This window comes from Bacillus rossius, chromosome 13, assembly GCF_032445375.1.
Source record: "Bacillus rossius redtenbacheri isolate Brsri chromosome 13, Brsri_v3, whole genome shotgun sequence".
Lineage (NCBI taxonomy): Eukaryota > Metazoa > Arthropoda > Insecta > Phasmatodea > Bacillidae > Bacillus > Bacillus rossius.
The window spans coordinates 19,637,732-19,652,471 of NC_086340.1; the positions used below are offsets into that span (position 1 = coordinate 19,637,732).

A 14,740-nucleotide genomic window follows, 5' to 3' on the forward strand; every position below is an offset into this window, starting at 1 on the left:
GCAACGCAAGCATCGGCAAACTTTCAACTTTTTGCGTTTTCCGCCTTCATTATTTGAAGTTAATTGTTCCGAAAACTTTTTAAGACGCAGAAAATATGTAGGGCCTACATAGTAGGCCACAATGTCTGTTTTTATTACGTACATCACTTTTTCCCTTGTGAAACGTTGTTAAAGCTAAAGAAAATAAAACTTTTGAATCAAATTACTGAAACATAAATTTGTTTGAATTATAAACCTGAATTATCAAAAGAAGCCCCGGGGAATAAATCTGTTGCCTACTACCTTGCGACTTACATGCTTCTCCAAACGACCGTGATTCATTGCGTTGGTGTGTCATTGCGTTCCTTACGTAGTTTATAAACTCAGTCTTCCATGGTGGCCTATATGGAGTAAGCATTTACTCTGATAATGATGTCACGAAGTTAAGCAGTTAGATAACAAATCAAACTGTAGCTGTTTAAAGGTTCATGTGATAAAAGTTTGTTTAATAGTTTGTTGGCCCGTGACTTGAAAGTAACTCGCTAGGAAGAGTCATAAACATGTCATCAAATCGTGAGTATTGATAAAAATTAACTTCACGAACACGCATCGGCACAAAATTTGCGTTAAATTTTATTATAGTCATAAATTGTATTGCTATTTAGATAAGGAAGCTGTTATTCAAGTATTTACATAGCAAAAATCATGGTGTTGGACATATTCATGCTGTGATGTAGCTGAAGTCACAAATTATTTTCTTTTTTTCGCCATCATATTGTCACACTCAAAACATTGAGGAAATTGTGTTTGACTAAGACTGATGATGGTTAGTAAGTATGGATAAGAATCTCCATCGTTAAACACAAGTCACTTACTTCCATAAAATACAGTCATTTAAAAGTGTTTTTTTTAAATGCAAACACTAAACTTAAGCCAATGTTTTGAATGTACAACCAAAATGGCGCAGAGAACGAACTGTTAAAAAAAATCTTCACCCAGTGACCATATAGTCATGCAAACGTGGTCGGTCGCCCCCTAGCAAATCTCTTACTTCTTACCTCCATGCGGCCTTACATGCTATGTGAACAGTAGAGAACGATGGTTCTATGGCATGTCACTACTCTATGGGCTGGGGTTGTGATGGCGTCACCTTGTTGGCCTGCGCCTTGACGGCGCCTGCCCTGCACGAGGTGCTTGAGTGGGTCAAAGGGAGGAAGATGGGTCTATGGCAAGCCCGTACTCTATGGGCTGGAGATGGGATGGCGTCACCTTGTTGCCTTGCACGAGGTACTGTGAGAGGGTCGAAAGGAGGAAGATGGGTCTACGGCAAGCCACTACTCTATGGGCTGGGGATGAGATGGCATCACTTTGTTGCCCTGCATGAGGTGCTGTAAGTGGGTCTATGGCAAGCCAGTACTCTATGGGCTGGGGATGAGATGGCGTCACTTTGTTGGCATGCACGAGGTGCTGTGAGAGGGTCGAAGGGAGGAAGATGGGTCTACGGCAAGCCACTGCTCTATGGGCTGGGGGGATGAGACGGCGTCACCTTGTTGGCCTGCGACTTGATGGTGCGCAGGTAGGCCTCGGCGTCGGTGCCCTGCACGCGGTGCTTGAGCGGGTCGAAGGGCTTGCGGGTCTTCTTGCTGGTGCGGCTGCAGATGCGCTCGTGCTGCTGCACGCGGTCGGGCGCGAAGCGGCGGCCGCACACCTTGCACTCGGCCAGGTCCGTCGGCCCGCCGGAGCTAGCCGAGGGCTGGCGCGGCGTGGCCGGTCCCGAGCTGGCGCTGGCGGGGGCCCGAGCTGGCGCCCTCTGCGGACACGCCGAGAACCACGCATCTCAACACCCCCGATCCCCGGTTAACATTCTTGATAGGTGCAACGGGAGTGCATGTAAGTTTTTGGACATACGCCATTGCTAAGCACTTTTCCTGTAGAAGAAAACTAAAAAATAATTAAAAAAATAAAAATACCCAAAAGACCAAAAACACAAATTAAGCAAAAAATTGCTGTTGCCAACAGGATATATTTTGTGGTGTTTATATCCTGTTGACAACAGCAAACTTTTTGCTTAATTTGTGTTTTTTGTCTTTTTTTTTTTTTTTTTTTTTTTTTTAAGTTTTCTTCTAAAGGAAAAGTGCTTAGCAATGGCGTATGTCCAAAAACTTACATCAAGTCATTCTTGATAGGGTCGGCTCTCGTCACGTTTATTCATCCTTATCACTACTAGTCAAGGAATATTTATGTAAATTTAACACTATACCTAGTTCTGTTACATTAATAGTTCACATTAATTTTCTATGGGTTTTGTAATTGTTTTCATTTGCACGCCTTTTTTTTATACCTATTATATAACGTTTAGGAAATATCGGTGAAAAATATTTGTCACAGAACAACAATAATTGCAAACTAGGTATAGAGTTTCATTTATAGGAATAGCCTCGTAACTAGTAGTAAGACGAGAAAAAAAAAATATCAACTCGATTGTGTGTGACCAGTGGCCGATCCAGGATTTTGGTTTGGGAGAGGCTTGACTCAGCTGAGGCTAGGCTTTATCAAGGCAAACACTAAAACAATAGTGGACCCTTAGCCCCCCCTCTGGATCCGCTACTGTGTGTGACCCCACCTCAACGTAATAGTTACATTGTAAACTTTACAAACTATGCGCTACGCCTTAGAACAAATTTACATCTACGACCACAGTAACTATCGAACTATTTTACACACACACACACATACATAATCTATATAATCACATTGTCTTGACGGCCCTACGAGGACACACGCCATTACATTATAAAAGAACCTCCGACACGTGACCTTCACAGGTTCCACTTTACGAGCGTAGAGCCCAGTGCCAGCCTCATTGTAGAGGTTATTGCGAATGTGAAGCGTGTATGTCAAACGTCTTAACTACACCAAAACTATGTTTTAAGGGGATTGGTGCACCAGCAGCATAGTCAAAAAACAATATATTTGTTTATGCTTCAGCTGTAATAGAAGATTTTAAGCGTTCTAGTGTATAGTTATTTTTTATTTATTTTTTAAACCAAAGTTATTGAAATTCATCTGGATGTTTCAACATTCCTAATTAATTTAAAAAAAAATATAAACGTTCGTAGGTAAATCTTCAAACACGAAAGATTTGATTAAACCCATAATTGCATATGTAATCATTATTAATTTAGTGTATTTACGATTTTAATTTTGTAATTTAGCTGTTACAAAATAACGTGATATTAATTTGCCAGTTTTTTAGTTTATTGCAATCAAACCTCAGGTACAATGGTAGTAACCGGAGTTTAGGCGACGTTTAATATCGGTGACGTGTGGCCCAGCGCGCTGGACTGTGGAGACACCTTTCGGCAATTTTCCAAAGTTTTTACAACCAGTGCCTTCCTCGAATCCGCCCTGCGTCAACCCTTTGTTGTTGACGAATTGGAGATGGGAGAATAAAAATATTTTGCGGGAAACCTGTTCGGAAGGTCAAAGCACTCTTTTTCAGTAAACAAGAGAACGTGTTTGGTGTAGCACGGTGTATAATTGACTGGTTCTTCTCCTGTACTATTAATCATAGTGATTCGACTAGTTTTTTTTTGTGTGCGTGATATTTATTCCGGAAATGCCGAAGAAACCTACACCAAGTAAAACACGCAAAAGAACAAAACGATCAAAAGCATTGAGAGCGTTAAGAAGAAAGAATACGGAAAGGTAAGAGGTTATTTTATTACAGAATTTTTGTCATACATTTCTTTTGCAGAGTTGCGTGCGTACGACGTGATGCGACAACAAAGAGACACGTAAATTGTGTAAACATGCTGTTTTCATCAACGCGTAAACCATTCATAAACAATAAAACTCAAACATGTTTCCTTATTATGTTTGCAACATTTTTTTTTTAATGACAGGCGTCAAGTTTAACTTGTTTCAGAAAAAGTTAGTGTAGCGGACAATGAATCAATATAGTCTCTCACAAACTCAATTTACGTGAATGCAGTTTTAAAAAAGAAAGTTACGTAAATAATACTTGAAAATTATTTAATACCCCGCTTTCATTCACGTTTGATATTCATAAGCTCAATTAGATGTTTTAATCCTTCTTTTTTCAGCGTTAACGTCACGTTCGTTTATAATGTGTTTGCAGGGTTCGTACGCCTCCCTAAAATCCTTAAAAAAAGCCCTTAATTTTTCATTTATGGAATAAAAGGCCCTTAAAATTCCTTAAATGTTACCAAGAGTCCTTAAGAACTCATTAAAAAACATCGTGTGAACGTAATGGCTACTGGTATTTTCTTTTCTTTTCCGTTTACTACTTCGGCAATAAAAAAACGCTTGGCGCATGCGCCGTGCATGTTTACAACGCTGGGTGCGTGACGCATTAACTTACATTATCCAGAATTCAGTGCGGCTTGTCAGTGTTAATTTTTCAAATGGCGGACCATTCAATGTTCAGCATGACGTAGCTTGTGATACGATTTCTTTTAAAAAGCCCAAAGGAAAGTGTGTTTTTAAAGCCACGTGGCTTTTGAAAAATGAGTGGTTGCGTGAATATGAAAAGTGTAAACGCAAAGCCATGCGTGTACAGTGTAATGAATTGTTGGATTTGGTGTAATGGGTGCAAGTGCCTTGAAAGTACATAGCAAGGTACGTAATTTTTTTTGTAGTTAGCTTGGTATATACTTTATATTTGTTTTATGTCTGATAAATGCTATATTTAATTTTGCATTGTGGTCTTTATAGTTTATTCAACTAGTGCGTTTGAATGATTCTACGTTTTCCAATATCAACGAGGATGTTATTTCATTTTGTTGTGGTCACACGATCACACGTGATTCTTAAAATTTCTCTGGACTGCCTACATGTGTATTTTCTACCAAGGTATATGACTTAGTTAAGCTTACTAGACCCGTTTATGCAGGTTACATATTGGTCGCGAAACACTTTCATTTTTACTGTGCCATGTACGAAAGACTAATTTCGAGCCACGTGACCAAATTTTGTTTATGAAAAAAAATATTTAATATTTTTCATACTTTGCATCTCACATTTGCTGTTCTAACTATAAGATGGTGAATCACTCAACCAACAAAATTTATTTTTGGGCATATACTATATTGTTATTTTCTTGTGGGATTTTGAGATATTACAAATAGTGAAGGCAAAGTATGACTATAGTGTGGAGTGTAATTTATTAAAAACAAAACAATATAAATTCAAAAATTCATTAATTCTGACGTAGAAAGGCGTTTTCCAAACGCAGTTGTTTAACAATTGAAAATTTTTCAACGATTATATAGTAGTTTTAATGCAGCTTAGCCTACCGATCCAACCCTTCACCTTAGTTATGATCAAACTTTTGTGAGAAATATAAAAGAAGTAATCTGTGAACGAAAGAGAAAATTACAAGATGACTTGGAAGGTAAAAAAAAAAGTTGTCTGTAAAGTCGGTTTACGGACGATAGTTTAACGTGACGTCATAACAAAACACAAAACATTGATGAAATGATTGCATACTTTTATGAATAAAATTTAATAATTTTTATTGAATTATCACTATTTTGTATGGATACAAAGAAGGAGTGAAATGAAATCTACAAGTTAATTGATAAATTTACTTTTATTTGCACTCATTAATTCAAATATGTTTATTACTTTAACGATCAGATTATTTTAACTATAACTTTTATACTTATAACTTCTTCCAATCTGTGTTATTCTGTTAAGGATAGGACGATGATAGGAAAAGTAGGAAACGAATGGGAGTGTTTCAAGTTTAATGTGCCTCGAAAAAGTCAAATCGATGGTTGTTCCAATCGAGTTGAAGAGAAATAGATGCGGCGCAAGCGTACAATGAGCGTAACGGTTTTCAGCGTAACGGGACAAGGTTCGTTACGGGACACTTTTTAGTGCGTGCAGCCGGCGTTCATCGATTTATTAGACGTTTTCACGTCAAAAGATTTGTTCAGAAGCAAACATTAATGAACTTATCAAGTCAGCTGTTGAGTTGAGCAAAGCACCAGAACTTACAATATCAATCACATTGTGCTGCAAGTCTAATAGTTGAAGATAAACTGCAAAAGATAAAAAAAAAATGTCAGTTGAATCTCTGGTGTCACATATATAGGCAACATAAGATGTCTATTAAAAAAAATTTATTTTTCGCTAATTATTTTCCTTGTTTTCTATCAGAAAAATATGTGCAATTTGTGTGGAAAACGACATCATAATAAGATTTTAGTTACTATTTAACTTACATGTGTTGATGTCAATGTACCTATATTGTATGATAGCTGTGTATTACTTACTAGTATTTTAATTTTATTTATCGGCTATTTTCCAACCCAAGATGTAGTTTAAAATGTGTTTCGTGTTCCTAAAATTATAATTCGTAATTTTACATGTATAGTATGTACTATATACTTAAAAAATAATGCCTTATTTTACTTAAATAATTGTAGGTAGGCCTATTCATGTATATCTTAAATCCTCAAAAATACTTAAAGGGAACCTTAAAATCTCATTAATTTTTGATTGCTCAAGAGGGTACGAACCCTGGATTGGAAGGGACTAGAAAAAAAATGCCGTTACGATGCCTTGACGATAGACTCCACAATCTTTTACGTACTCTGGAAAATGTCACCTGTTCACTGGCTATTGGACTTGCGAGAACTGTTAATTGGGATGCCTGTGATTCTTCGTTGATTTTGTTGAGGGATTTTCAGTGATTCAGAGTCTTCCATTAAAACTGTGGCCGAATCGCAGAAGCAATACAATGTGCTTGAATTCATCGCGAATCAAATTCGCGAATATTTACAGTTAAAATGATTGGTTATCACGGTTTGCTTTCATTCTAAGAAAACCCGTGGGGTGTTCATGCTAGAGAGAGAGAGAGAGAGAGAGAGAGAGAGAGAGAGAGAGAGAGTGAGAGAGAGAGAGAGAGAGAATGAGACCTTCCGAAAATCCCCGCTAGATGACAGGCCTCAGAGCTGCACCCTTCGACAACCTCCCCTCAAGAGAGTTCTCTCGCCACTAACTTGCGAAATCCAACCCGCTAGCGTACATGCGGGCTGATCTTATTGCATGCATATAGGCTTAGACCGCCCAGTGAGATGGCTTAGTTTCGGTTTCACCCCTCTCCCTTACACACCCTCAGATACCGCGGTCCTCCCATACGAATAATTAGTAGGTTGTTTTACTAGTTCAAAAATTGGTTTGGGGGCGATGCAAGTAAAATTTTGTTTCAGATTTCAGTGAAGAGTGCTGGCGTTGGTTGATTTTTTTTTTTTTTGGGGGGGGGGGGGGGGGAGGGTAGACGGCAGAGGGGTGCTAAGTATACTGGCATTTTTACTACTGAAATCATGCGTACGTATGTCCATCCTACAAAGACCATTCAGATACCAATTCAAATCCTATCTTCCCTTTTCGGATTGCTATTGCTATCGGATAAAACATTTTCTTGTTCTTGGGTGGGAAACTGAAGGTGAAGGAAGGACATTATAACCCGTTCTCCCCTTTAATATTCACGAGCTTTTGGATTCGCCATCGACAACTTGGTACACCTTTTTTTTCTCTCTCCTGGAAACGGAACAAAAATATTCATCTTAATTTACAGATATTTGTAAATTTTTAAATTTACATGAAAAACCGTATCACTACAAAAATAAGAGTTCGCAGTAATACTGGGTTCGAATTCTTATCCGGGCATATTTATTCTTTGTGTTGTCCCAGTACCTCCAAATGTTAGTTAAAGTTAATTGTAAACCGTTCCCTGAATAGCTTTTAGGTATTAACTTCGCACATTAATAAGCATAATAAAAACAACATAAAGACCAATGATTGAATATTCGATTATATTTTCAATTGTTTAAAAAAATTATGCTTGAATAAAATGTCAATAAAAAATAAAATTATTCGCCAAAGCTTTAGTAGGAATAGTATTATCGGTATTATTGCATAAATGTAAAAAATAACCATGGTCATGTGTTTTTCAACGTTACAATACATTTCTCGTAGAAAACTGGTTTCCAAAAAGGAATATTTCGTGAAAGTATAGAGACTTTTTTTTTTTTTTTTCTCCTGTGTAGGCGATAGTCGGCGACCTTTTGTGGCTCGCGTGTTTCCGCTCCCGGCGCGAGATGGCACGTTAACGAGAAAAGGATGCGTCACACTGTGAGGTCATCTGCCGAATGACGGCGCGTGTTTGCGACAGACCCGCTCGTTCACGCCTGTGGTCACGGCACGCTCGCCGAGGCTTCCCGTGTTTGGCCAGCGACCCTCAACCCCGCGGCCCCCCCACAAGCGTGGGGCTGGGTGGACCCTGTTTATTTTTATCTCAGCGTGTGGAATAAATATACATACTCGCTGTCGTTATTTTAAAGTAAAATATTTTTTTAAATAAAGCTTAGTTTTGGACTTATAAAATAGTAACCATTATTTTATCCTGTATTTTCAGGTTAAACGACATTCTGTAGTTAAGAAATAACAATGCAATTATAATGTAGCACGTGACTGTACAATTGTGTGTGTGTGTGTGTGTGGGGGGGGGGGGGGGGGGGGTGGGTGTATACGATCCTGGGTCCAGGTCCCGTAATCGAATGTGGAGGCCATGCTCAACCCTAGTCAGGGGCGTATGTGTGTTAGTGAGGCGGGACGATAAGCGCGACGCTCGCTGGTGCTTATAGCGGCTGGCGCGCAGTCTTCTCGTCGTGCATTGGCCAGCTACGAGATCTGAGCGGTAAACATCTCATATGACGGAGAAATGAAGATTAAGGTGCAATGCAAATATATTTGCTAACAAGATCCTGTCTGTAATCACCCGGGAAGAAACAACGGATTGTTTCAGGCGGTCGATAGCAAATGTCATGATTATTATCCAATTCACAAATGTTGACTTCAAAAAGGTCCAAAGTTAAGTTTTATGCCAGCTAAGCCAAAAAATTAATACGAAGTCTACATTTCAAGCTGCGGCCAAATATTTTAAATTCCAATATAGTGGCGCCCAAATCACTCTCGAAAAAAAAATTTTGTTAACCAATTTTTTTATTATTTATTTTTAGATCTTCTTTCACAATATGTACTTATGCAGAATGCCTAAGTCGTGAGTGAGCCTAGCTTTATGCAGAGCTGCGTGGATCTAGGGAAAGTAAAGCAAAGGAAATACTTTCTTGACGAGCTGCCAACCAAGTGCGAATATTTCCCCCCCCCCCCCCCCTTCATTGGGCTTTGCTACCCATAACAGGCTAATTTAGGGGACGTTTACCAGCTAAACCAAATATATATATCTCTAAGTTGAAGAGACAGGTCCATTCCTTAGCCGAGATTCAAACCCAGAACCTCCCGCAAAGAAGATTGCACCTCAACTAACTTCCCCACGCGGGTGGGCTGCGAACTTGGACTCTTACAAAGATATTGGAGGAGTCCTGATAGAGCTTGCGCTAGCGGAAGTGAAGCCCAAACAATCAGGAACGTTGCCAGGGCAACGACCGGGCGATTTCTCTCTCTCTCTCTCCCCCCCCCCCCCCAATTTGGTGGTCATAACATCCACTCAATGATTTGTCACGGACAAAAAAAAAGTGTTTTCCAGGGGTGATTACGCATGTATTACCACACCCAAAATACGTTAAGCCGCTTCATGTCCAGCTGTGACGGTCTGAATCGTGTTTGCTGAAAACCCAAAACATTGTGGCAACAGTTTCAAAGGACTTTATTCTATAGAAGAGACTATGTTAAAAGAGGTATATAACTTAGCGTTGGCTACTTGTTCAAGTCAACACTTGTGAACTGGTGTGATTATCATGATAGCTGTAGTCACCCGCGTGAAATAATAAGTTATTTCCTCGCGGCGCTTACAGACTAGAGCCTGTTGGTAAATATATATGGTTGCAACATGGTATATAAGTTCTGGGAGATACGATTTATGCATTGACATGCAAACAATTGGGATAAATAGTTAAACATTAGAATTACAGCAAAAAAAAAAGGAATAATACAAGATCGCGGGGTCTGATTTCTCTTTAAAGATTACGTAAATTCTAATTTGATACTTAGCTACACAAAAAATCACTGGGGCGTGGTCAAGCACCTTTTTTGTGCAATGTTTCGGGCGTTGTAGTATGGGGTGGTTTGGAAAGTGTCTTCAAACACTTCATGCCGTCTCCTGACAATTCCTTACGTGGTGGAGTCAATTTGGAGGGGGGGGGGGGGGTTGCATTTCCCCCCCCTCTTTACCTCGTCGCTGGCCTACAATCCAGCTTTATGCTCCCCCTGTGGGGCTATGGTGATTCACTCCCAGTTGACGGGTAATTATTCAGGAGGTACTTTCTTTGAAAGATTCTTACATTGGGCAAGAAAGATTTCCCATTATGTCTTGGACAAAAGTAATCGATGTTGTAAAAAAAACCCCTCAGGAATGGACAGCAAACATCAATACTTAAAAAAAAAAAAAAAAAAAAAAAAAAAAACGGAGAGCCAGCCAATACCAGTTGTTGATGTCAAGATGATACATGCTTGGACGACACAGATAATTCAGGAGGAAGGAAATTAAGTCGGGGAAAAAAAATTCCATAGCACAGACGAACACAGGAGGCTGACAACGACGAAACATTTGTAACAAGAACGGTAAATACAGAAGAAAAAAAAAGTGGTGGCGAAGAGAGACACAACTACGGAAAATAAGACTCTAGGCTGGCCTCAGGCACACGGAAAAAAAAAATTCTGTACTTTTACAAAACATTCCTCTGGAAACCAGTTGCCAAGAAATGGTTTGTAATACCACAATAAAGATATTGTAACTTTGTACAACACATGGTTAGGCCTATGATTATTTTTGCATATATGACATACTTTTTTTTATAGATAATACCGAGGTATTTCGTACGAAAATTGGCGCATATTTTTTTTTAAAAATTTTAATTGATGTTTCATTCAAGCATAATTTTTTCCCCAAACCATGGAAAAGCTAATCGAATATTCAACAATTCGACTTTATTTGATGCGCAGTTAATACTGGAAAGCTAATCAAGGGAACGGTTTAACTATTGGGGCACTGGGACAACGCAAAGCATATAAATGCCCTGGAAAGAATCCGAACCCAGTCGTGATACAGCGCGCGTTGACGCAGTTTTTTTTTTAAATGAATAAATGTACAAATTTACAAATATCCTGCAACTTTGACATGACTATTTCTGTTCCATTTACAAAATACATTTCTAGCAGTCGGCTCCTAAGCCAGTCAGCCATGTTCAGCCACGTTCGTCCATGTAGAGCCTGCCTTTGGCGGGAAGCTACAAGCCTTGGGGTCTTGGGGAGGGGGGGGGGGGGGGGGGGGGCGCAACCGAATAGGCGGGATATGGCTACTAAAAACACTGTGCGGGTGAGAATTGCCAACATCAAAAATTGAGTTTCAAATACATAGAAAACATAGAAATCTCTGAAACGTAATGACTAAAAAAAAAAAGTAGTCATTTTAAAGACATTTTTAGTTCAGTATTTATGGAATGGTGTATTAACGGAGTGGCGTATTGGGTATATTTGCAAAATATTGTAATTTGGAAAATTGTTTGACAACGTTGAATCATCTTGGTTGCAACTGAATAAGCGTGGCTGTGCAGACGTGTGATCGCGCGTGTGTGTGTGTGTGTGTATATATATATAATTATATATATATATATAATTAAAACTGAGGTTATGATCTTCAACAATTATACTTTGCAGCTATGCAGTTTTATTTTTATTTTTTAACGTAGTGGTTTTGTTGTGCCGCATAGCGAATATTCCCAGCAAATAACAACCACAAAAAAAATCACATTGCCAACATTTATTTTTGAAACGTTAACGATTTTTAGGCTGTGAGGTTGCCTATGAATACCGCACAATTTGCCAATTTCCAAAGAAAATAAGAGAGTTAGTTAAAGCCAGAGGTAAGGGAAATCATACAGATGGAGCATACGATCCGATTCAGGACGAGGGAGAGGTGAAGCCAAAAGGGGAAGGAGGGACTTCAGTGTACTACACGTACCAATATGGCGGCCGTCTGTTTACAAATGTATCAGCTGTACCTGCGTTGGAGTTGAAATTGAAAAGGAAAAAATAAATCTGTCATTTTCATTTTATTAATACAATTAAATTTGTATCATGAAGATTCATTTTGGACCTTTTAATAGCTACATACATGAACACATTAACCAGTATTGTTTTGATCTATTTTTCTTACGGTTGGCTTGACTGCAGTCGTCGGTAAAAGCAGGATAGAACAGCTGATGCAAACACAAACATACATCCGCCATGTTGGCATTTGAAAATCAAGGGGGTGGGGGAGAAATGGGTTGGAAAAAAAAGGGGGGGGGGGGAGGAGGAGGAAACGACTGCACGTCTGACGGGTTAAATGCTCCACTGACCCTTGGTTCGGGAAGCCTACAACTCACGTAGTTTCTGTTCCCTGCAAGAAATTCCGAAGATTTAGATACCGAAGTTTTGCGTTTTTGGTATCAACGCTGCTTCAGTCCGCTAAATCAGAAGTTTCCAATGGAAACAAGCATGTTGTGACTGACCTAACCTAACCTAACCCTTCGAATTTTTTTTAAATTTCAATTTAGAGAGAAATCCCGAAGTTGCACGAACGTGGTAGGGAACCGAAACTACGTGAGTTGTAGGCTACCGGGTCGAAGCACCGAGTCGCTTGCTCGGCGGGGCCTCATGTGTGTGTGTACCTTCATGGCGGCGGCCGACGGCGCCTGGCGCGCTGACGGTGAGGCTGAGGTCCTGGACGGCGCGCCGACGGGGCTGACCCCGACCTTGCTGGGCCGAGCGGCGGCCGCCGCGGGCTTCGCCTGTCGGGAGCACACACACACGCACACGCACTCGCCGTCACTGCGCTCCACACTGGCAACAGTGTCAGGCATGTAAAAGATCCACCTTCCTCCTAACCAGGTCAACACCCTGGCGGGGTTCAGTTGCCTGGGGGAGTTTTGATGTATTAATGAGGTGCGAGCCTAATAACTTGTCACAGTGATCCACGACAGACCACACACATTTCTTCCTCCCGCGCCCCTGTTTGGGAGCGTCCTTTAGTTACGTGAGGCGACTTCTGGCGATTTTTCTTCTGAAGTTTTGTAGAAGACTGTATGTGTGCCCGGATGTGGGGTGCGCTGATATCTACGAGCGGGGGCGCGTTATTCTTTTAAAAGGTTATCAGCTCTGGCGGCGGCAGGTGCGCTCGCGCCCGTGCCGTTGACCTTATCAGGTCGGCGAGAAAGCTCCCCCCTTGTGTTCGCGATGTGTCGCGCTACCCGCACATTCACAGGCAAGGCCCTGTGTGCTTGCTCATTTGACCGTCAATTTTTACACGTGGCGAAGTTACGGCCCCCGTCTACCAGGGCCAACACACACGGTGCGCAGATCTTCAGGATAAACCACGCGATTTCAAAACTACTCAAGATATCCGAGTGGGGTCCGCTTACGGAAAGCATTTAAGGGTTCGCTGAGGCCCGATAAGTAGGGGCAGGCATTTTTCGCGAATAAATCTGAACGCCTACTAGACTGCAACAAGGTATACGCGCTCCAGCGATTTCTTCCTTGTGATTGGCGGCCGTCTGCGAGAGAAGTAGTTGCCTTATTTGGCTGAGCCACTCAGGACGCATTTGGTTCCGCAATGAATCGCTGTGATTGGTGCTGTAACAATCGACATGTACCTGAAAGAAACTCACCCAATCACGAAACACGGACGATGCTACAGTGTTTTCACTTTCAGCTAGTCTCGAAATCTTTTCGCGAAATATGCATGGCCCTACCGATAAGTAGTTTTGTTTCCGGATTAAGTTTTAAAACTTTTTTTAGAAGCCTCAAAATGGCTATTAAAAAAGGGCGTGTTTTCAGAGTAATTTTTAGGCGTAAAACAACCGGTACAGATTCTTTAAAGCACTTAAGGGACTTCATTACACCTTTATCTTGATTTCTCTGGCGAACGGATGGACGCACGCAACGCGCCGTTTGAAATTACGGCTTAACATGAACATCATCATTACCTTGCTCTCCTCGACTTTAAGATTGATCTTCTGGTTCAGCCAATCCGGAAGTTTTTCGTACAAACTACCTCTCGACATTTTTCCCTCAAACACATCAGATTTTGATGCCAATCGAAACACGCCTCAGTAACTTTGACAACGACGTACAACAATGGCGCCACACTTCAATAAGCTACCAACAATTATTAGTATAAAAAAGCGATTTTGAGTCTTCTCAGATTTACGATTGTTAATTTCTGCAGCACCCAAAGAAAACTATGAGACAATTAGTACCCATAACTATTTCATTTTCTAACTCTACACCTTAGAGTTCGGTTTCACCCGTCTCGTTGGAATTTATTAGCTAATTAATTAATAATGTTATGAAGAAATATATTGAAAATGGGACTGTAACATAAAAAATTGAATGCATTACCCAGAATTTTAAACAGGAAAAAAAAAAAAACACTTCCAGACAATTTATTATGACACAATAGGTCATACAACAATTTCAATTATGACTAGGTACCTGGCTTTTAACAGAGAGCAAATAACATAGTAAATACAGATCCCACCAAAATTTTTTATACAATCAGATTGAGGGTGATAACATTTCGGTTATAAACATCTGGAAGAAATAAATTATTTATTTTAAAAACTCTTCAAAATACTAATTTATATTCATTATACTATGATGAATTTAAAATTACTAACTTTAGTAATTAATAGTTTAAACAAATTAAAGTTATAGACATATTTTTATC

The 14,740-nt window shown here is 40.0% G+C and overlaps 1 protein-coding gene across 1 annotated transcript in view; it reads right to left on the bottom strand.

Annotated features, from left to right (window-relative positions):
* The window catches only part of LOC134538318 (zinc finger C2HC domain-containing protein 1C), a 129,512-nt gene that overhangs the window by 3,598 nt on the left and 111,174 nt on the right, over nucleotides 1-14,740 (bottom strand). The window contains exons 5-6 of the mRNA XM_063379529.1: nucleotides 12,684-12,803; nucleotides 1,526-1,789 (exon numbers count right to left, since the gene is read on the bottom strand). Of these exons, the coding sequence (XP_063235599.1) occupies nucleotides 1,526-1,789; nucleotides 12,684-12,803 (384 nt within the window). The remainder of the gene's footprint in view (nucleotides 1-1,525; nucleotides 1,790-12,683; nucleotides 12,804-14,740) is intronic.